The sequence below is a fragment of the Muscardinus avellanarius genome (genome assembly GCF_963383645.1).
Source record: "Muscardinus avellanarius genome assembly, chromosome: 4".
Lineage (NCBI taxonomy): Eukaryota > Metazoa > Chordata > Mammalia > Rodentia > Gliridae > Muscardinus > Muscardinus avellanarius.
Window position 1 is genome coordinate 94,257,737 of NC_137789.1, and position 21,694 is coordinate 94,279,430.

Sequence of the window (21,694 nt, forward strand, 5' to 3'; positions counted from 1 at the left end):
AGATAGGGTTGGGAGTGTAGTTCAGAGGTCAAATTCCCCTGGGTTCAATTCCTATTACATCACCTTAAAAGAAAGTAACAGGCTTTTCTTTTTTCTTTTTTTGGTGGTACTGGGGTTCCTGGAAGCCCTTCTACCTCCAGGCTAAACTCTCAGACTGATTTTTTATATATTTTTTTGGAAACAGGGTTCTTAAGCCAGCGCGGCTGGCTTCGAACCTGCGTGATCCTCCTGTCTCCGCCTCCCAAGTGCGGGGATTACAAGCGTGTGCCACCACAGCAGTAACAGGCTTTTTAATCCTAAATATCTAAGCCAATAATTCCACCCTTGTAATTATTCCAAAGCATATAACTTCAGAAATGAACACAATATTCAGCTACAAAGATGTTTGCAATAGCTGTTCCTCCCCCTCCCCTCCTCAAATAATACTAGGGATTGAACCCAGGGCCTCATCCATGCCAGGCACACATTCTACCAGAGCTACATCCCCAGCCCTTTCCTTTCTTTTCTTTTCTTTTTCTTTTTTTTGGTGGTACTGGGGTTCCTGGAAGCCCTTCTACCTCCGGGCTACACTCTCAGACCTATTTTATATTTTTGAAACAGGGTCTCTTATGCCAGTGTGGCTGGCTTTGAATCTGCGCTATCCTCCTATCTCCACCTCCCAAGCGTGGGAATTACAAGCGTGCGCCACCACGCCCGGCTTCATCCCCAGCCCTTTCTACATTTTTATTTTTGATAATACAGGAGATGGAACCTAGGGGCATTCTACCTCCAAGCTACACACCAGCCCTATTTTTTTTATTCTTTATTTTGAAACAGGGTCTCACTGAGTTGCAAAGGGCCTCATTAAGTAGCTGAGCCTGTCCTCGAACTGCAATCCTCCTGTCTCAGCCTCCCCAATGCTGGGATACAAGTGTGTGCCACCATGCCCGGCTCTGCTTTTATTTTGATAGGGTCTCACTAAGCTCATCCAGCCTCAGCCTCTTGAGTTGCTGGGATTATAGGCCTGTGCCACTGTGCCTGGCTAAAAGCTGCTCTTAGTGGTGAAACAACAGAAATAGCCTAATGGGTTATTGCCAGATGAAAATAACAGTATAAGCCGGGCGTGGTGGCTCACACTTGTAATCCCAGCATTCGGGAGGCTGAGACAGGAGGATCACGGTTCGTGGACAGCCTCAGCTACTTAGTGAGGCCCTTCGCAACTCAGTGAGATCCTGTTTCAAAAAAAAAAAAAATGGGCAGGGGTTGTAGCTCAGAGGTCAAATGCCTCTGGATTCCAGCCCCAGACCCTCAAAAAAAAAAAAAAATCACAGTATATCCATACTGGAAGACTATGAAGCTATATAAGAAGAAGCTATAGAAATACAGTTATTAGCTGGGTGTGGTGGTGCACGCTTGTAATTCCAGCATTCAGGAGGCTGAGACAGGAGGATCACGGTTCGCAGACAGCCTCAGCTACTTAGTGAGGCTCCCTGCAACTTAGTGAGAACCTGTTTCAAAATAAAGAATAAAAAAATAGGGCAGGGGGTGTAGCTTGGAGGTCAAATGCCCCTGGGTTCCATTCCCCAGACCCACAAAAAAAAAAAAAAAAAGAAATACAGTTATTGACATGAAAGCTATTCATAAGATATTGACAAAGCCAGGTGTGGTGGCGCATGCTTGTAATTCCATTACTTGGAAGGCTGAGACAGGAGGATTGTGCAGGTTTAAAGCCAGCTTCAGCTACTTATTCAGGCTTTCAACCACTTAGTGAGACCATTTCCAAATAAAATAGGTCTGGGAGTGTAGTCTGAACGTAGAACCCCTGGGTTCCATTCCCAGTACCACAAAATAAATAAATAAGTAAATAAATAAATTAATTAATTATTGAAAAATGAAATAAGCATGTATGTGTCATCTCAGAGAAAAATGTACATCTTTGAAGTAAAGAATGGAAACATTTACTGAGGTATTAACAGCTGTCTTTAGATGAGGAGAGCAGAATTATAATTTTTTTGATACTTAAATATTTTAAAGGAGCTTAAAATGCCTTTAAATCAACTTCATTAATTAAAGTGCTATGCTGTTAAAATCTTACTCATAGGAACTATGAAAATGATCAGAGATCCAAAAATCACCACATGTCTACTAATTAGTAACTTCCTAGGGACCTAAGATTAAGTGATATATATGTACATGTGATGCAGGAAGGGCAAGGTCAAAGGGCAATGTTGAGACGGCATGCAAGCAGCTAAGGGACAGGGAATTTAGCGGAGGGGCAGGACTCCCTGAGCTGAGGGATACTGTGAGCAGGAGCACACAGAAGGGGATGGGATGGAACCACACCTATTTTATTGGGATTATGATAGGAGTGACGGAAGCAATGTCAGTGCTACTGCAGTAGGTAAGCTGCGTGAAGCACTTGCCATGTGCCAGGCCCCATGCTAAGCACCTGACCTGAAATTCACCTCTTCATCCTCACAGTAGCCCTACAGTGGTTACTTTGAGAGAGAGACAGAGAGAGGGGGAGAGAGAGAGAGAGAGAGAGAGAGAGAGAGAGAGAGTGTGTGTGTGTGTGTGTGTGTGTGTGTGTGCATGCGTTATGAGGGATTGAACTCAGGGGTGTTCAACCTCAGAGTTATGTGCCCAGCCCTATTTTCTTTTCATTTGGAAACAGGGTCTTGCTAGGTTTATGACAGTCTCACTATTGCTGAAGCCGTCCTCAAACCTACAATCTTCCTGTTTCAGCCTCTCACGTACTGGGATTACAGGCCTGTGCCACAGACATCTAGTTTTTCTCCTCCTCTTCCTCCTCCTCCTCCTTTTTTTGTGGTACTAAAGGTGGAACCCAGGGGCACTCTCCTTCTGAGCTACACACCCAGCCCTTTTTATTTTGAAATAGAGTCTAGGTTGCTGAGAGTCTTACAGTGTTGCTGAGGCTGGCCCCAAACCCGCGATTCTCCTGCCTCAGCCTACCAAGTACTGGTATTACAAGTGTGTCCAACCACAGCAGATACTCAATTCCTGCTATAAAAAAAAGAAACTAAAATCCAGGTTGGGTCACATGTCCCAGGTCAGAGTGGGTAAGCAGCAGAGTTGGGCTTTAATCTCAGCTCTGTCTGATCCTGAAGCCAAGCTCTCGTCCAGCGCTCTCAATTGCTAGTGTCAGCTTGGGGCAAGTGGTGTGGGATGGACAGAAAGCAGCAGTGGGATGTCCTGAGGGTCAAACTGGATGCACTGGACAGGAGTGGGGGGTCTGCTGGGCCAAATCGCTAGGAAACTTTTTCAAAGAAAATGCTTCCTAGGCCCTGGAAAACAATTGGTGCTATGCAGAGAATGGATGGGGTAGAAGAGGTCCCCAAAACCAAGGATACTGCACACAGGTTCCTGAGCAGAGAACTAGCAGGAGGGTCGCAGTGGGTGTCATGGAGGCAGTCTGGGGGCAGAGTAGAATGAGTGCAGAAAACTGCAGACAAGGCACAGTCAGGAGAACGCATTACCCCTCAGGCTCACTGAGCAAGGCAGCCACTAGCTTGGAGAGCTCCTTATTTCCATGGTGGTAGGACAAATTTGCCTTCTTAGGGTGTACTAACCTCCTTCTGGAGGCCCTAATTCTAACTACCTTGGGGACACCTTACCCTGAGTCATTTGCTAAAGCTGATGCCCTTTTCCGGGAGCACCATCCTTGGCTTTTTTTTTGGTGTGTGTGGTACTGGGGACGGAACCCAGGGCATTCTACCTCCAAGCAACACCCCAAACCCTATTTTTTTAGTCTTTATTTTGAAACAGGGTCTCACTGAGTTGCAAAGAGCCTCACTAAGTATTAATTGAGGTTGTCCGTGAACCGTGATCCTCCTGTCTCAGCCTCCCAAATGCTGGGATTACAAGCATGAATTATAAGCGTGCCCGGCTCCTTGGCTCATATTTTATTCCTTCCCTCCCAACTGTGTCTCCTCAGTGATTGACCAATAACCCATGTCTATTCTTATTACATAATTTTTTTTCTTTTCTTTGGTACTAGGAACTGGACCCATGGCCACTCTACCATTGAGCTACATTCCCAGCCCTTTTTTTTCCTAGAGGTACAACAGCAGGTTCATTTTCGGGTTCCTCAAAGTGCCTCAGGGGATGGAAGATGAGACAGAAGAGAATGTAAACATTGGGTTCCACCCCCTGGAGCACAAGGGAAGACCCCTTACTCAGAGAGGGGCATGAGGGATGGAAGGGAACAAGAGGAAAGGTGGAGGGTCCTGGTGAAACAGAGCAGAGGAGGCCTGAGAACGCAAAGCAAGGTGAGTCCCCCAGCCCTTTTTATTTAGAGACAAGCTCTTGCTAAATTGCTCAAGTGGCCTCAAACTTGTATTCTTCCTGCCCAGCTTCCTAAATTGTTGGGATTACAGGTGTGCGCCACTACATCTGGCCCTTTTTATTTGGGGGTGGGGTCTCCCTAAATTGCCCAGGATGGCCTTGAAATTTTGTTCTCCCTCCTTCAGCCTCTCGAGGAGCTGAAATTACAGGGATGTACAACTGTATCCAGCCTGCACTGATTTTCTTGAACTTCATTATCTAAGTGAGGAATGTGGGCTTTCTCGGCTTATGCCCTTTACAGCTATAAAACAATCTTGTACAATGAAGAAACACTTGTCACCATCACATGAGTGTTTCTGGGAGCTATCTACTTAAGTGAACTTCTGGCTTGGGAAGAAGTGGCTATAGCGAGGGCGGGAGGTGTGAGCAGGGAACAGGCATGACTTGTGGGATGGTGCATGTGCAGGGCGGGCATGTGTGCTCAGGCTCACCTGTGCCCTTCCCAGCAGTGGCTCTACTTCTTTGTTATGCTCAATGGCTGTTTCAAAAGACTGAAGAAAATTTGATACAATAGGATCCACCACTTTTTTGTTGGTCTTGTACTTCTCATGAATTATCTTCAGTAAGCCACACTTCTTTACAGTACCTATAAGAGTCAATTCATTTATCAAGGATAACACATTAGGTACTCAGACTGGCCAGGTCAGAGTCGGGTTAATGGAATCACAAAAATTGCCGCAGTGATGGTAAGCTAGTAGGCCTGCTGCTAGGCTCTTATGCTAATCCACAGGGAAAGAGCTGACTTGAAGGCATTCCACAGAAAGAATTTACTAGAGAGAAGAGAGCGAATGAAGGGTGGGGCTGAGCTCCAGCACAGCCCACTCACCGTTGAAGGCACCGCAGTGGTGGCAGGTGCTTTTTTTCCGGCATTTGTCAGAGATTTTCTTTTTCAGGCCTCGCTTCTGTAGGTAGGTCAGGCCAGGCCTCTTTAGGTAATCCAGAAACTGCTGCCTCTCCTCCTGAGACAGCATAATGTGACAGCAGGTTTTGCAGATCATCTTATCAAATTTAAAGAGAAGAGATAAAAAGGTAAGAGAGGATGAGTTCTTTCCTTTCTAAAATTCCATCCCAGCCGGGCATAGCGGTGCACTCCTGTAATCTCAGTATTTATTTTTTTCCTCTGGTTCTAGAAATTGAACCGAGGGGCATTCTACCACCTCTGAACTACACACTGGCCCTATTTTACTTTTTATTTGGAAACAGAACTGCTAAGTTGAACCCGCCATCCTCCTGTTTTAGCCTCCCAAACATTGAGATTACAGGTGTGGGCCACCACACCCAGCTTAATCCCAATATTTAGGAGGCTGAGACAGGAGGACTGCAGGTTTGAGACCAGCCTTAGCAAATCAGTAAGGCCCTGTTTCAAATTAAAATGGGCTGGGGGTGTACCTTAGAGGTGGAATGCCCCTGGGTTCCATCTTCAGTACAAAACAAAACAAATAAACAAAAAATAAATAGAATGCCACCCCCTCATCCTGTACATAGAAATGGGTGACCACCTACACAGACCTGCATTAGGTCCACAGTGAGAGGCAGCCTACGTCCCCAGAATGTTAGCAGTACTCAAGGGTTAGGTGGAAGAATTTTTGCTAACTTCTTTTTCTTCTTGCTGTTCTGTATGGCTTGAATTACTATTATTGTTATTTTTTTTTGCCATTTATAGTTGCCATCTTCTCAAGGGAAATAAAGGGGAAAAAATGTTAAAGAACTTAATATAACATAAGAAGAAAATATTAGGTACCTAGCATAAAAATTTTCCTTGGATGCATCCCTCATTGCTCACACTCCTGAGGAATGCCCCTGCTCTACTGCTCTAGACATTATCTCTTGGCTAACCCGACTTGTGTGCTTACCTGTAAGATGCCTATGACGGCTCTGAAGTACCCCACATGAAAACAGGGCAACTCCAGGTCGATGTACCCATAGTGGCCCAGGCAGTCAGCTAAGTTTTTCCCACAGGTTTCACAAGGACGGTCTTTCTCACTCGTACCCTTTGGAGGAAAGCACAGGCAATGATCAGTGGAGACCACCGGACGGGCCGGGAGCTCAGCATCAGAGCTGAATGGGAAGCTGCAGTATCTTCACATCTGGCTGACTGAAGGCTGGAGGCCCTGACTGCTCTCAGATGTACAAGGGGAGCAAGGGAAATGAAATAAGCCTTGGCTCCTCTAATCTGGTAACCACCAGGTTTCTCAGCAGGTCAAGACTCAGACACTGGGAGAGGGCAGAGGCCTTACCATCCTATGGTCAAGCACCCCATAGAGCAAGGGGGCATGGTTGTTGTCCTGGCTGTACAGGTTCTTACTCACAACCTGGATGTGCGCCTGCTGACGCATCTCCTCGGGTGACTTCATCCCAAAACAAATGTGGCTTCTGGAATGAAAAGAAACAGGGAACTACTATATCAAAACCTGTTACCAACCCAACCATTGTACTTAGGACTTACCAGAACCAACCTGTCCTTCCAACTCTCTCTACCAGCTCTTCCCACAGTATTAAAGTCACTCAAACCTCTTCTATCTTCCCTTCAAAACATCCCTGAATCCCACTGGAGTCAGTTTCTTCTCTTCCCATCACATAAATGGTCCTCACCAAGGTTACAGGGGTGACCTGCTTACTGCTGAGTTGTAAGAAATCTCTCATTTTACTGCTCTGTGGAGTTAGTAGTCCCTCTCAGTGGTCTTGAAACCCTTCCCTCTCTAGGTTCCAGTGACACCAGCCTCCTCCCTTTCTAGCTGCTTCTCTAATCTTTTTGTGTCCCATCCTGTCCATGGTTACAACCTTCACCCTATTTTTTCATCCTACACATTCCTCCTAAGTGATCAAATTACTTGAGGTATGTCAGTATCTGCCACATCTCTATCTGTAGATCAGCCCCCTTCATTCAGGTGGAGGCTGCACAACACAACCACACTGGACATTTCCACTTGGATACCTCACAGGCACCTCAAACTAGACTTATCTAAATTAGACCCCAATGCTTTCTCTCCCACATCTGTCCAATCATTCATTCTTCCAAGAACCTGGGTCTTTACTATGTGCTAGGCACCATTCTAGGTGCTGAGGATACAGAGTAGGTAACACAGGCAAGGTGCTTGCCAACGTGGAGCTCACAGTTCAGGGTGGGAAAGACAAATACTATACACATAGGTACTACCGGACTTCGGTGCCCATGGATTCTGCATCCACAAATGTGACCAACTATGGTGGAAAACATTAAAAAAAAAAAATTGTGTAGCTGGGCATGGTGGCGCATGCATGTCTGCAATCCCAGTACCTGGGATGTTGAGACAGGAGGATCGTTGGTTCATAGTCAGCCTCAGCATCTCAGCAAGACCCTCAGCAACTTAATGAGACTCTGTTTCAAAATTTAAAAAAATTAAAAGGAGGCTGAAGGTGTAGCTCAGAGGTAGCATACTCCTGAGTTCAATCCCAACTATTACACACACACACACACACACACACACACACACACACACACACACTGCATGCCTGCCCAGAACCATGCCATGGCCCGCAAGATCTCCCTATGTTAATTCTTTCCCTGGTGAACCAAATAAGAACTTCCAGAAGGAGAATTCTTCTGAAGACACTCCCTGGGTTATTTCTACCTGCTAACTTCTTTCTTTGGGTCAGCAAAAACTGCCTGGGCCTGCAGCAAAACCCGACGTAGTCAGTCCGTGCCCTTCAGAGGTTCCCCACTGCCAGAAAGATAACTCCTTCCCAGCGTCGTTGGGTTCGTTCTCACCATGCACCCTCCTTCCCTCCAGCATGCCTGAACCCATGACCTGCTCTCACAACCCCTTTTGCTAACCCTGCTGTTGTACCCATACCCAAGGCTGACTGGTCTACCTTCTCCTACTAGACTAGGCAGCTGAGTTCACGTGCATGCCGTGTCTTCAGTGCCCAACCGCGGGCGTACCACACAGCACCCTCAGTATCTGCTGATCCCCCTCAGTATCATCTGAACGATGGATTCACTTTTTACCGGGAACACTGAGGGGTCATACCTAGTAAATAAGCTCGGAAGAAGAAAGCCCAGATGAGCAGCTTCAATTCTGAGACTGTCACCCATCAGGCAATGGGTGATTTCTACCTGCTAACTTCATCCTTTGGTCAGCAAAAACTGCCTGGGCCTGCGGCAAAACCCGACTTAGGCCGTCCCCGCCCCAGACCGCTCTCCTCGCTGCTGCGGGGAGAAGGCTCGCTGAAAGAAGGGGCTTCGCGCGACCCCGGGGGGCCCGCGCTGGGTCGGGGAGCGCGCTCGCCCAGGCTCCGCCATCAGCCGCTGCGCCAAGCCCAGGGACCCCGGGAGCCAAGCCCTCCGCCTGCCCAAGGGTCTGAGTCTCCCGGTGCGTCGACGTTTCGGGGACGCTTCCCGCTCACTCCTGGCCCCCCGTGACCCTTCGAGGTCCGGGACCCCTAACCTCGCCCCTGGGCAACCTCGTCCCTCGGCCCTTTGGCCCCGTCTTACATTTTCTTGGCCACATCGGTCTCTCGGAACTGTTCCTTCACCATGGTAGCGGCAGCCCGAGCGGCCTCCTCGGGGCTCAGATCAGAGAGAACAGTACTCCTCAGACTTCTCGGGGTGCTTCTGGCCTCCGGACTCACATCTGCGGAGCCCCTCGGCCACCGTAGAGCGCCCCACGTGTCTGCTTCCTTTTCCGCCCCGAGTGTCTGTCAAGAGAGGCTTGGTGCGCGCCTCTTTTTGCCTTCTCCCTATACCGCCACCTGGCGGCCCCTTCTCGAAATACACTAAGGCCTCACAGATCTTCAAAAATAGCATTTTTTTTTTTTTACATTTCTCCAGGCCTTAGACAAAGCGGAGAAAGTACAATCCTTTGCCTCAGCGCTTTTAGACTTCTTTTGTGTGTGTGGTACTGAGGGTGGAACCCAGGGGCTTTTCTACCTCCGGGCTATACTCCCAGGCCTTTTATACTTTATTTGGAAACAGGGTCTCACTAAGTTGCTGAGAGCCTCACTAAATAGCTGAGGCTGGCTTCGAACCTGTGTGATCCTCCTGTCTCAGCCTCCCAAGCGCTGGGATTACAAGCGTGCACCACCACGCCCGGCTACCTCAGGACTTTTAGACAGCTAGAGAGACAAAATTTGCATAAAATGGAAAATCATAATCAGCATCATTGTGTGTTTGTGTGTGTGTGTGTGTGTGTGTGTGTGTGTGTGTGTGTGTGTGTGTGTGGTACTGGGGATTTTTTCTTTTTTTAGGGACTGGAGATGGAATCCAGGGGCATTCTCCCTCTGAGAGACACCCTTAACCCTATTTTTTATTCTTTATTTTGAAACAGGGTCTCAATGAATTGCAAAGGGCGTAAGTAGCTGAGGCTGTCCATGAACCGTGTTCCTTCTGTCTCAACCTCCCAAATGCTGGGATTACAAGCATGTACCACCACACCCGGCTGGTACTGGGGATTGAATCCAGGGGCTTTCTACCTCTGAACTACACCCCCTAGCTCTTTTTAAAATTTTTATTTATTTTTATATTTATCTTTATTTATTTGTTTATTTTGGGTACTTGTATGGAACCCAGGGGCATTCTACCTCTGAGCGACACCCCTAGCTCTATTTTTAGTTTGAAATAGGGTCTCACTGAGTTGTAAAGGGCCTCACTAAGTAGTAGTTGAAGCTGTCCGCAAACTATGATCCTCCTGTCTCAGCCTCCCAAATGCTGGGATTACAAGCATGTGTCACTGTGCCCGGCTACTTATTATTTTTATATGTGTTTATTTGTGCATTATAGTCTCACATCATAATATTTTAATTTTTATTTTGGAACAGGGTTTCCCTAGGACGATGAGTGTCTCACTACTTGCTGAGGCTGTCCTTCAACCTGTGATCTTCTGTCTCAGCTTCTAAGTACTGGGATTGCAGGTGTGTGCCACCACTCCCAGATCAACATCAATATTTTGTGAACTAAGAGCTTCTAATAGTTTATGGAAAGGTGGAAACTAAAATCAACTTGCCCAAGGAACTGAAGGGCATAATCTTGTCAACTCAAAAGAAAAATAAATGGCAGAAAACACCTGCATGTGAGCCTCCAGTTCATAAAGTTATTATTTTGTAGTACTGGGGACTGAACCCAGGGGCATTCTATCTTTGAGCTACACTCCTAGCCTTATTTTATTCTTTATTTTGAAACAAGATCTTTTCACTAAGTTGTGGAGGGCCTCACAAGTTGCTGAGTCTGGCCACAAACCTGTGATCCTCCTGTCTCAGTCTCCCAAGTACTGGGATTACAAGCGTAAGCCACTACACCTGGCTCATAAAACTTATTTAGTGGGAAAAATTAAACAGGTAAAGAATCTGGAACGGATTCCTCACTATTTGTGAGAAACTATAAACAAACGAAGTCAGCCTCAGGTACTTAGTGAGACCCTGTTTCCAAATAAAGTATAAAAAATATGCCTGGGAGTATAGCCCCGAGGTAGAAAAGCCCCTGGGTTCCACCCCCAGTATCACAAAAATAAATAAATAAATAAATTAATTAATAAATAAAAATAGGGCTGGGATGTAGCTCAGAGGTAAGAATGCCCTTGGGCTCATTCCCCAGTACCACTAAAAGAAATTAAAAATTCTATGCATCATGGATCCCCACTAGTAAAACAGAGTCACAAACAGAAGCAAAGCAAATCACGTTTTACTATCCTATTTGAGTAGCCAAGCACCCAATATATCTTTGTACAATTGTATCTTTAGGTTTCACATCTGCAGTGGATTCAATCAAATGCAGATTGAAAATATTAAAAAATATGCAAGCCAGGTGTAGTGGCACACACTTATGATACCAGTACATCTTAGTGAGACCCTGTTTCCAAAATAGGAAAAAATAGCCTGGCGTGGTGGCGCAGGCTTGTAATCCCAGCATTTGGGAGGCTGAGACAGGAGGATTGAGGTTTGTGGACAGCCTCAGCTAATACTTAGTGAGGCCCTTTGCAACTCAGTGAGACCCTATTTCATAATAAATAAAGAATAAAAAGTAGGGCTGGGGGTGTAGCTCGGAAATCGAATACCCCTGGGTTCCATCCCCAGACCCGCAAAAAAAAAATTAGAAAAAATAGGGGCTGGGGGTGTAGCTCAAAGGTAGAATGCCCTTGAGTTCCATCCCCAGTGCTCCCACACATAAATGCATCCATACTGAACATGTACAACGTTTTTTAAAAAAATTTCAATTCGTCAAATACAGTAACAAATATGTGATCGTATTTACATTGTATTAGGTATTACAGGTAACCTAGAGATGGTTTAAAGAATATAGAAGGGCTGGTGTGTGTGTGTTGCTCAGTGGTAAGAGTGGATAAAGCCTTGTTTAATCCCCAACACACACACAGCCGTTTATGGTGGCACGCTATAGATCCATATACTTGACAGGCTGGTGCAGTACAGCCTGAGCCAATCTTGGCAACATAATCCCATGTACTCAGATTATGGGCGTGTGCCACCACGCCTGTTCTAAAAGCTTGTTTGTATAAGAACAAAGATTGCACAAAAGGACAAACTAAATAATTAAGTGTTTTTAATCAAAGAATCACCAGCCAGGTGTGGTGGTGCAACCTTGTAATCCCAGCTTTCGGGAGACTGAGACCGAGGGTCGCGGTTCCAGGACAGCCTTAGCTACTTAGTGAGGCTCTCTGCAACTCAGTGAGACCCTGTTTCAAAATAAAGAATAAAAAATAGGGCTGGGGGTGTAGCTAGGAGATAGAATGCCCCTGGGTCCCATCTCTAGTCCCGCAAAAAAAAAAAAAAGTCACCACAAAAGGCTCAAAAATAGTACTTATGGATAATACAACTTTCAGTGTAGACTACTTGAAATAACAAAGGCTTTCAGTCAAATTTCTGTCGTTTCCACAGCTGTAAAATGAAGAGCTGCCCGAGACGAACTCCTAAAATACCTTCCCGGTTTACCCAACTATAAATCGGATGAGAGCAATTTAAACCTTAATTCGGTTGACCCCTACATTGACTGACTACAATTCAACATCACGAATTGGACAGAAACGGAACACGTGCTTCCGTGAACTTATTCCGCTTTTGGATTGGCCAGTTCACAACACCAGGGGTGTGGCCAAGGGTAGCAAGACAGGGACCTAGGCACTTTTAATCAGGCATGACGCGGTCGGCCCCAGGCCCTGGCCACGCCCCCACGCCGGCGTCGTTCGGGGTCCTTCCGTGCGTGTTGATATGATTGGACAGCGGGAAGACGCTCTCTTTTCCTCCTTGCCTTCCTGAGGTTCTGCCGCCATCATGGTGAGTCTCCCTAAACCAGTGCGGTCATCCGCTGCAAATCTGTGCCATCCTGCGTTCCTTAGTCCCGTGGCCGAAGCTGCAGCCACTCGAATCCCTGCTCCTTTTTCTGGTGGCGTCTTACGGAGGCCGGTTGCCCGGTGGCCCAGAGCCGCTGGCGCGGAATCGGAGCTGGCTGGCGCGCTGCGCTGTAGTCCAAGACACGCCGGGCTTCGGGCTACTGGGCCCGTGGATGGGAAAGCTGCCACCGTGCTTGTCTTCGTGCAACATGGTGGAAAGGGTGGGGATGAGCTCAAGGGAGCATCTCGCCTTCAGTCCCAGATGGGGTAGGCAGCTTGCAGATGTTGACAGTCCGAAAGTGAAGAAGATGCAGCCCAGTGCCTGGGCGAGTTGTGCCGAGGGGATCATACCTACGAGTAAACTAGGAAACCTGTCGCTGAATGGATCCCCCTGCCTCTTGTTGGGGAAACTTGAGGCCCTGGAGAGAGATTCCACCAAAAGGTGGGCTTGTCCGAAGTTTATTAGTTAGCTCCATCACTAAAAGATAAGCTCCTGTGTTTAGCTCCACCTAGAAGCTATTTTTCCTCTTATCCTTTACTTTTAAGAACAATACTTTTGCAGTAGATTTAATTTCCTGTGATTTCTAAAACTGAAATGGGAAGTTTGGCTGGTAAGAACCTTCCCACTCGTCTAATAAAATGTTGACCTTCTAGTTAGTCCAATCTTGCTGAATGCCCACGTTCTTTGAAGATAGAGAGCTCTTGGGTCATTCAGAAGGGGAAATGGGGTTCTTGTGAGAAGTTTTCTTTGAGGAAGTGTAGGTTACATTCAGGTAGAGTGTGGAACATTTTAAGTGTCACATTTGTGCGGGGGTTATAACCAACTTTCTGTGAGTGTAACTGTCACAAGTCACTGTAGAAATGTTTCTCATCTGGAGGTGACATCTAAGGAAACAAACTGCAGACATTCTGGAGACATTTAGTCACAACTGGAGAATAGACCCTAGAGGATGCTAGTGATATCCAGTGGTTAGAGGCGGAGGTTCTTAACATACATAATACCTAGGATAGTCTCAACAGTGAACTATCTGGACTAAAACATTCCTATTGCTGATGTTTAGAAATTGCTAGAGTTACAACTTAGCAAGTGAAGAAAGATATACAGGTTGGGAACTGGAGAACTATGGAGTGCATCTTGTTTGGGTTTTAGGCATGTCCTGTGAGTTTGGGTGGAGGTGGGAATTGACCTTTTTTGCAAAGCGATTCTGTCACTAGCTCTTCCAGTTCTTGAACATTTGCACTATTGCAACTGAGGATTTGTCTTTTAGATAATTTACTTGTAAGTATTTAGCCATGTGTCTAGTGGCTACTAGATCAGCACTGTTGTAGATACTGGAAGGACACTGCAAAGACAAAAGGATGAGTAAGATTTTTTTTTTTTTTTTTTTTTTTACTAGTAATGTGCTCTCTTTGCAGAATGACACAGTAACGATCCGGACCAGGAAATTCATGACCAACCGTCTACTTCAGAGGAAACAAATGGTAAGAAAGGGTGCATCAAACTTTGTTATGTCTTTAAAAATGTGTTTTATGCCGGGCGTGGTAGCGCATGCTTGTAATCCCAGCATTTGGGAGGCTGAGACAGGAGAATCCGGGTTTCAGACAGTCTCAGCTACTTAGTGAGGCCCTCTGCAACTCAGTGAGACCCTGTTTCAAAATAAAGAATAAAAAAATTGGTCAGGGGGTGTAGCTCGGAGGTCAAATGCCCCTGGGTTCCATCTCCAGACCCGCAAAAAAAAAAAAAAAAAAGTGTTTTATTAGCCGGGCATGGTGGTGCATACTTAAAATCCCAGCTCTTGGGAGGTTGAGATAGGATCGCACAGGTTCGAAGTCAGCTTCAGCTACTTAGTGAGGTTCTCAGCAACTTAATGAGACCTTGTTTCCAAATAAAGTATAAAATAGGTCTGGGAGGATAGCCCGGAGGTAGAAATGCCCCTGGGTTCCACCCCCAGTACCACCTCCCCCAAAAATGTGTTTTATTATAATGAACATTACTATTTCCTTCCAGGTCATTGATGTCCTTCACCCTGGGAAGGCAACAGTACCTAAGACGGAAATTCGGGAAAAATTAGCTAAAATGTACAAAACAACACCAGATGTCATCTTTGTATTTGGATTCAGGACCCATTTTGGTGGTGGCAAGACAACTGGCTTTGGCATGATCTATGATTCCTTGGATTATGCAAAGAAAAATGAACCCAAACATAGACTGGCAAGAGTAAGTATCTTTGTTTTTATGTTGAGTTTGGTAGAATGAGCCCGATCCTGCAGCCTGGGGAAAAATAACAGACTTACAAAGACCTTTATGGGGATTGAGAGAGGAGGGTCTTTGGTTAACTCACAGGTAGAGGTTTGGATTTGAGTCTCATTTGAGCAGAAGGGCAGACAAAATAGTTCTCATGGAGATAGACTAAAGGTGGGAAGTAGGCTGATTTTGGTAAAGTAACCTGGCTCCAAATTTTGTGAGATCTTTTGTTTTATATTTTCTGCCATACTGAAAATTGAGTCCAGAGGTAATCTACCTCTGAACTATACTCCCCCCGTTTTTTTTAAATCTTGAAACAGTGTCTTGCAACATTGCTGAGCTTATCAGGAACTTTCAGTCTTCTCTATCTTCCAAGTACTAGGATTTTAGATCTGTGCTGCCATGCCTGGCTCTGAGATCTTTTATACCAATTGTTGAATTTGATGGACTTGATGGCATAAATAGCCAGGAACCACAGAGTGTGTGTGTGTGTGTGTGTGTGTGTGTGTGTGTGTGGTGCTGGGGATTGAACTCCGGGGCATGCTACCTCTGAGCTACACCCTCGGCCTGATTTTTTATTCTTTATTTTGAAACAGGGTCTTTTTTTGTTTTTGTTTTTGTTTTTTTGGTTTTTTTTTTGGTGGTACTGGGGTGGAACCCAGAGGCTTTCTACCTCCGGGCTATACTCCCAGACCTATTTTTTATACTCTATTTGGAAACAGGGTCTCACTAAGTTGCTGAGAGCCTCACTAAGTAGCTGAGGCTGGTTTAGAACCTGTGCGACCCTCCTGTCTCAGACTCCCAAGCCCAGGGATTACAAGCATGCGCCACCACGCCCAGCTTGAAACAGGGTCTCACTATGTTGTGGAGTGCCTCGCTAAGTAGTTGAGGCTGGTCATGAACCCGATCCTCCTGTCTCAGCCTCTCAAGTACTGGGATTACAGGTGTGCGCCACCACACCCAACTTAACACGGAGGTTTTTGATTATTAACTGAGCATAAGCACTACAGAGTAGTCTACACTACCTTGCTTACAGTTTAGCAGAGACATTCCCTTGATACTTTTGACTGTCCCATTTTATCTTACTCTGTTGCCAGATAAATCTTCCACATGCAGTGTGAGGGAAGTTGTGGCGATTTGCTAGATGTTGCACTCTTTTTAATTGGGTGTTCTGGGAAGGGCTTGCTGTGGAGGTGATTTAAAGCTGAGATCCTTGTGAAGAGGTAGGAGCTATTTTTGGGCAGGAGGAACAGCAAGTGCAGAAGACAGGGAAGTGGTGGCACACGCTTGTAATCCCAGCATTTGGGAAGCTGAGACCTGAGGATCGTAGTTCGAGGACACCCTTAGGTACTTAGTAAGGCCCTCCACAACTTAGACCCTCTTTCAAAAATAAAGAGTAAACCGGGCACGGTGGCGCATGCTTGTAATCCCAGCATTTGGGAGGCTGAGACTGGAGGAACGCAGTTTGCGGACAGCCTCAGCTATTTAGTAGGCCCTGTTTCAAAATAAAGAATAAAAAATAGGGCAGGGGGTGTAGCTCGGGAGGTCAAATGCCTCTGGGTTCCATCCCCAGTACCAAAAAAGATTAAAAAACAGGGCAGGAGGTGTAGCTCTGAGGTAGAATGACCCTGGGTTCTATCCCTAGTACCAAAAAAAGATAGGTAGATTGAAATTTCCATGGTGAGCCCAGTGTGGTGGATGCTTGAAATGCTAGTACTTCGGAGGCTGATACAGGAGGATTGCAGGTTCAGGGCCAGCCTCTGCAACGTGTAGAACCTTCTGTAACTTAGACCCTGTTTCAAAATATAGAATAAAAGCTGGGTGTGGTGGCGCACGCTTGTAATCCCCGCGCTTGGGAGGCAGAGACAGGAGGATTGCGCAGGTTCGAAGCCAGCCTTGTTGGCGTAAGAGACCCTGTTTCCAAATAAAAAGTATAAAAAACAGGTCTTGGAGTGTTGCCCGGAGGTCCAAAAAAAAAAAAAAAAGATTGGGCTTTGGGGGTGTAGTTCAGAAGTTTAGAATTCCCCTGATTTCAGTCCATAGTACTACAACAACACACAAGAAATCTCCATGTTGGGAGGGTAGAGCTTTTTTCTTCTTCACCCCAGGGCATTCTATCTATGACCTACACCCACAGCCCTACTTTTTATTCTTTATTTTGAAATGGGGTCTCACTGAGTTGCAAAGGGCCTCACCAAGTAGTACAAGTAGTAGCTGAGGCTGTCTGTGAACAGTGATCTTCCAGTCTCAGCCTCCCGAATGCTGGGATTATAAGTGTGGGCAACCATGCCCGGCTTGCAGGGTAGAGCTTGTTGATAAGGCTTCACTGTCCTCAAGAAACAGAACTGAAGTGGGGAGACACTAAAAATGGGGAGACACTTGGTAGTTCGTGCCAAAGGAAGAACAGAAATTTTGGTTTGGGAAGATGTATTTTGTATTCTCTCACCTACCCCATTTCCCTACCAAAGTAGTGGGTAATGAGGTTACTGTTTGGAGATTATCTAGGTACTTTTCTCTTTTAGCATGGCCTGTATGAGAAGAAGAAGACCTCAAGAAAACAGCGAAAGGAACGCAAGAACAGAATGAAGAAAGTCAGGGGGACTGCAAAGGCCAATGTTGGTGCTGGCAAAAAGGTATAGTTCAGGAAAAATACAGAAATGTCATTAAGTGTAGGTTTCTAGAAAAGAAAGGCTTAATTTTCTTAATAACCTTTTTAATTTTTTTTCTTCTTCCTTCTCTTCTGGATTACAGAAGGTAATGTGTTTAGAAGCTGCCTAGCATAGTAGTGTCTTTACACCTTAGACTAGTTTGGCCCACATTAGCAGCTCATAGATTAGCATAGTCCGAGGGCCACATTGGTCCAGTGATTCTGGTGAGCAAACCTTTTAAGCCCTGTAATGGGAACTTTTCCTTTTTACTGCTAATTGGCTTGGACCTTAAAGAGGGAGCAGATCATCATGTTTACTGGGATTTAAAACATTTCTTAACATGGACATTGGTTTAAGAAGCAGTTGGAACAATGTGGCCTGTTTTCCTGGCGTGCTGGAGAGGCATCCTGGGGACACTCCTAGATCTCAGGATTGCTTTCCTCTCCAGTTAGCCAAGACCTAAATGATTGTAATGGTAGCAGCTTTGTATCAGCTTTGCAAGCTAATTGTAGATAGTTGAATGGAATTAAGGTGATGGGTTGTTAAATTAAATAATCAAGTGTTCTGTGACTTTTTTTGTTGCCTTTTCCCTCTACTTGGATTTCTTGTTCATCAGAAGTGAAGTGTCTAGCAGGTACTGAGACTGAGCACGGTGTGGGGTGCATCACCTTCACTGAGTTTGCCTTGATGCCTTGCATGTTGCCTTTTGGATGACAGTCTTACAGGGTGGTCTATAATAATGCCAGTGCTATTTTAAAATAGTATCATGAGCAAAGGAAGTGAGTCATGTTTATTTTGAAAGCACAAAAAAATGCATGTTATGGTGAAATAACTTGGAGGAAGGTAGGTGACCTACCAGATGTGTTCCTTTTCACTTGGCAGGGAGTCACATGCTCACATAATGGCTTTAGTTAACATGGCTTGGGAAGACCCTCTCATCCATGGAAGTTTTCCCCTTTGGAGTTATGAGACCAGTGAAGTATTTTGCAGCTCTGTTCCATAAAGCTGTTCCATGACATTTGACAAAGCCTCCCTCCTGGTAGCTATCCACCCAGAGTTACTTTTTACCAAATTTCCATTGTGTCTTTAAATTTTTTTTTTTTTATTTTGGAATTGGACATTGAACCCCAGGGGCATTCTCCCTCTGCGCTATATCCCAGGCCTTTTTATTTTTTGTTTGGAAATGGGATCTTGCTAGGTTGCTGAGGCTGTCCATCAAACTTGCAATCATCCTGTTTCAGCCTCCCAAGTACTGTGATTATAGGAATGCACTACTATGCCTTCCACTGCTTATTACTTAATCTCCAACATTTTTATCTGGTGCCCCCTAAAGATCAAAAGATCAGACACCTTTTTTTTTTTTTTAAGGCACTGAGGATTGAACCCAAGGGCATTTTGTATTTTTTGTGTGTGTGTGTCGGGGTCTGAGGATGGAACTCGGGGCATTCCACCTCTGAGCTACACCTCCTGCCCTTTTTTTTTTATTCTTTATTTTGGAATAGGGTCTCACTAAGTTGCAGAGGGCCTCACCAAGTAGCTGAGGCTGTCAGCAAATGGTGATCCTCTGGTCTCAGCCTCCCAAATGCTGGGATTACAAGTGTGTGCCACCATCCCTGGATGGCATTCTACCTTTGAGTTATACCTTCAACCCCTTTTTTTGTTTGGAAACAAGGCGTTAATCCGTTGCTGAGGCTGTTCTCAAACCTGCCATCCTGTCTCAGCCTCCCAGGTACTGTGGTCAGAGTTAATATGTCAAATTGAAAGTGTTGGCCACTGTCCCTGTGGCTCTAAGACCCCTGATTGGCAAGGCAAGAAACCTGGTATTGTCTACCTGTGGTCACATTGACTTTCCAGCACCGTGGAGTTAGTAGTAAAGAACAGGCTATCTGAAATAACTCACTGCATTTTAAAGTAACGTTAACAGTGAGAATTATATCTTGCAAGAAAACAGTGTGTCCTTTGACCTAGGTCTGAAGGATATTTTTTTATGTACTGGGGGTGGAGCCTAGGGACATTCTACCCCTGAGCTACACCCCTAGTCCTATTTTTTTATTCTTTAATTTGAGACAGGGTCTCATTGAATTGCAAAGAGCCTCACTTAAGTAGCTGAGGCTGTCTGTAAACTGTGATCCTCCTGTCCTCAGCCTCCCAAATGCTAGGATTACAAGCATATGCCACCATGCCCAGCCTGAAGAACATGTAAGACACTAATTTTCTTCATTTAGCCTTGAGTCCAGATGAGGTAGTTCTTATCTTTATGGAGAGGCTTTCTGTGGGGACCTGAGCCATGGCTCCTGCTTCAAGTTGCACTCTTGGTAACACTGCCAAAAACCAACCAGAAAGAATGCATAAATGAGCACTTGTATTCTGGCTTCAGAAAAACAGGCATAGCAATGTTCCTTTTAATTTAGTTTTGTTCACTATTAGAATTGGAATTTGTGCTTTTGGCTACAGTGGGTTTGTGTTTATTTGGTACTATGGATTGAACCCAGGGGGATTCTCTTCCAAGTTGTCAACACTGACCCCTAAGCTGTGAACCTCCTGTCTCAGCCTCCCACGTACTGGGATTACAGGCCTTGTACCACAGTATCTTGTTATTTGTGTTTTTACTTACACTAAATTTTGCTTCTTGTTCAATACCATTTTGTTTTACTATTGTGGCTGTAAATTATGTCTTTTACAATGTTGAACTGAGATAGCTTTAAAAAGACTTGCCTGACAGGGCATGGTGGTACACACCTCTAACCCCTGGTATCTTGGAAGGCTGAGGCAGGAGGATTGCAAGTTTGAGGCCAGTCTCAGCAATTTAGCGAATCTCTGTCTCAATAAAAAATTAAATGGGTGGGGTGGGATTGTATCAGGAAGTAGCAAAGCACTCTTTCTTGGGTTTATTAACCAGTCTAGAAAAAAGCTGGATCACTGAGATCTATCCAGTCTGGTGGATACCAGGTCTGGGTGGTATTGGTGTGCCCAGTATGGTACTGGGCAGAGTAGAGGACATACATAGGCAGTGACAGCCTGGATTTGGTACCAGATTGCCATAATCTCTTCATTGTGAAGTCATTATGCCACTTTGTTAACATTAGAACCTCAGTAATCAAGCAAGGTGTTCTCAGGATTGGACAGAAAATCAATGGTTGTGTTGTTATACAACACATGGAAGCAGTCATATATAAGTTACCTGTTGCATGCACTTAAAATGGGATTATTTTGGAGTTTGAAAAGGGACCATTAATGAACTGTTTCTTCCCCTCTTTCCTCTTCCTTTTCCCCTTTCCCTGCCACTGATTCAGTGAGCTGGAAATTGGATAACAGGTATAATTCAAGCTCTTACTGTAGATCAGTAGTCTCATTGGTTTACTGATGTGTAGTAGTTTAAAGGAACACATTAAAGCATCTCTAAGATTGTAACATTTAAATACTAACTGATGTGATTTTGTTTTAGAATTTAGTTTCTTTTTTTGTTCCTCTAACTTGAATGTTTTTATTTTTTTATGCTTATATTGTTATGGTCTTACATAACTCTTCTAGGTTACTAATATTTGTTCTGCATGAATGTCATTTTTGAATTTGAAGACTGATCTTTAATTTTTAAAAAACTATCATGGCAGTTACTGATTAAACTTCTTTTTCTTGATTCGCAGCCAAAGGAGTAAAGATCCTGAAATGACTTTATCTGCAGTGACTATGTGAATTTTTCATGAAGATTAATAAACTATAAAAACTTGCATGTGTCTGGCTGTTTGTTATGAGGTTGCTGTGGGTGTAAATTGCTGCCTGTGTTCACATGTTACGTTGAGTGGTCAATGGCAACGCAGTGCTAAGGGTGGTGCTTGGACTTCCTTCTGGCAGTGGGCAGGAAGGTGGCAGGTGTGGTGGATGCACCAGGAGTCTGGGCCAGTCCTGTGTCCCCATGTTAGTGTTTGCCTTTACTGTAGGTGACATCTCAACCTGTTTTGGATGTTCCTGGATCCCACTTTAATTCTTTTTTTTGTGTGTGTGTGGTATTGGGAATTGAACCCAGGGACATTCTACCTTTGAGCTACACTCCCGCTCGATTTAAACGGGGTTCTACTAGGTTGAGAGTCTCACTACTTTCTGAGGCTGGTCTTGAGCCTGTGATCCTCCCAAGTTTGGTT

General features: G+C 45.1%; 2 protein-coding genes across 2 annotated transcripts in view; one reads left to right on the plus strand and one right to left on the minus strand.

Moving 5' to 3' along the window:
• POLR3A (RNA polymerase III subunit A) overlaps positions 1-8,862 on the minus strand; it is a gene marked incomplete at both ends in the record, with an annotated part of 63,986 nt that extends 55,124 nt beyond the window's left edge. The window contains 5 exons of the mRNA XM_080694071.1: positions 4,776-4,930; positions 5,171-5,342; positions 6,198-6,335; positions 6,582-6,717; positions 8,819-8,862. Coding sequence (XP_080550197.1) covers positions 4,776-4,930; positions 5,171-5,342; positions 6,198-6,335; positions 6,582-6,717; positions 8,819-8,862 — 645 coding nt within the window. The remainder of the gene's footprint in view (positions 1-4,775; positions 4,931-5,170; positions 5,343-6,197; positions 6,336-6,581; positions 6,718-8,818) is intronic.
• Positions 8,863-12,579: 3,717 nt separating this feature from the next.
• Positions 12,580-21,282, plus strand: RPS24 (ribosomal protein S24). The gene is made up of 5 exons (XM_080694481.1): positions 12,580-12,606; positions 14,079-14,144; positions 14,671-14,880; positions 17,430-17,540; positions 21,200-21,282. Exons 1-5 carry the CDS (start codon positions 12,604-12,606, stop codon positions 21,209-21,211), a joined length of 402 nt encoding a protein of 133 aa, XP_080550607.1. The 5' UTR covers positions 12,580-12,603; the 3' UTR covers positions 21,212-21,282.
• Positions 21,283-21,694: the final 412 nt, after the last annotated feature.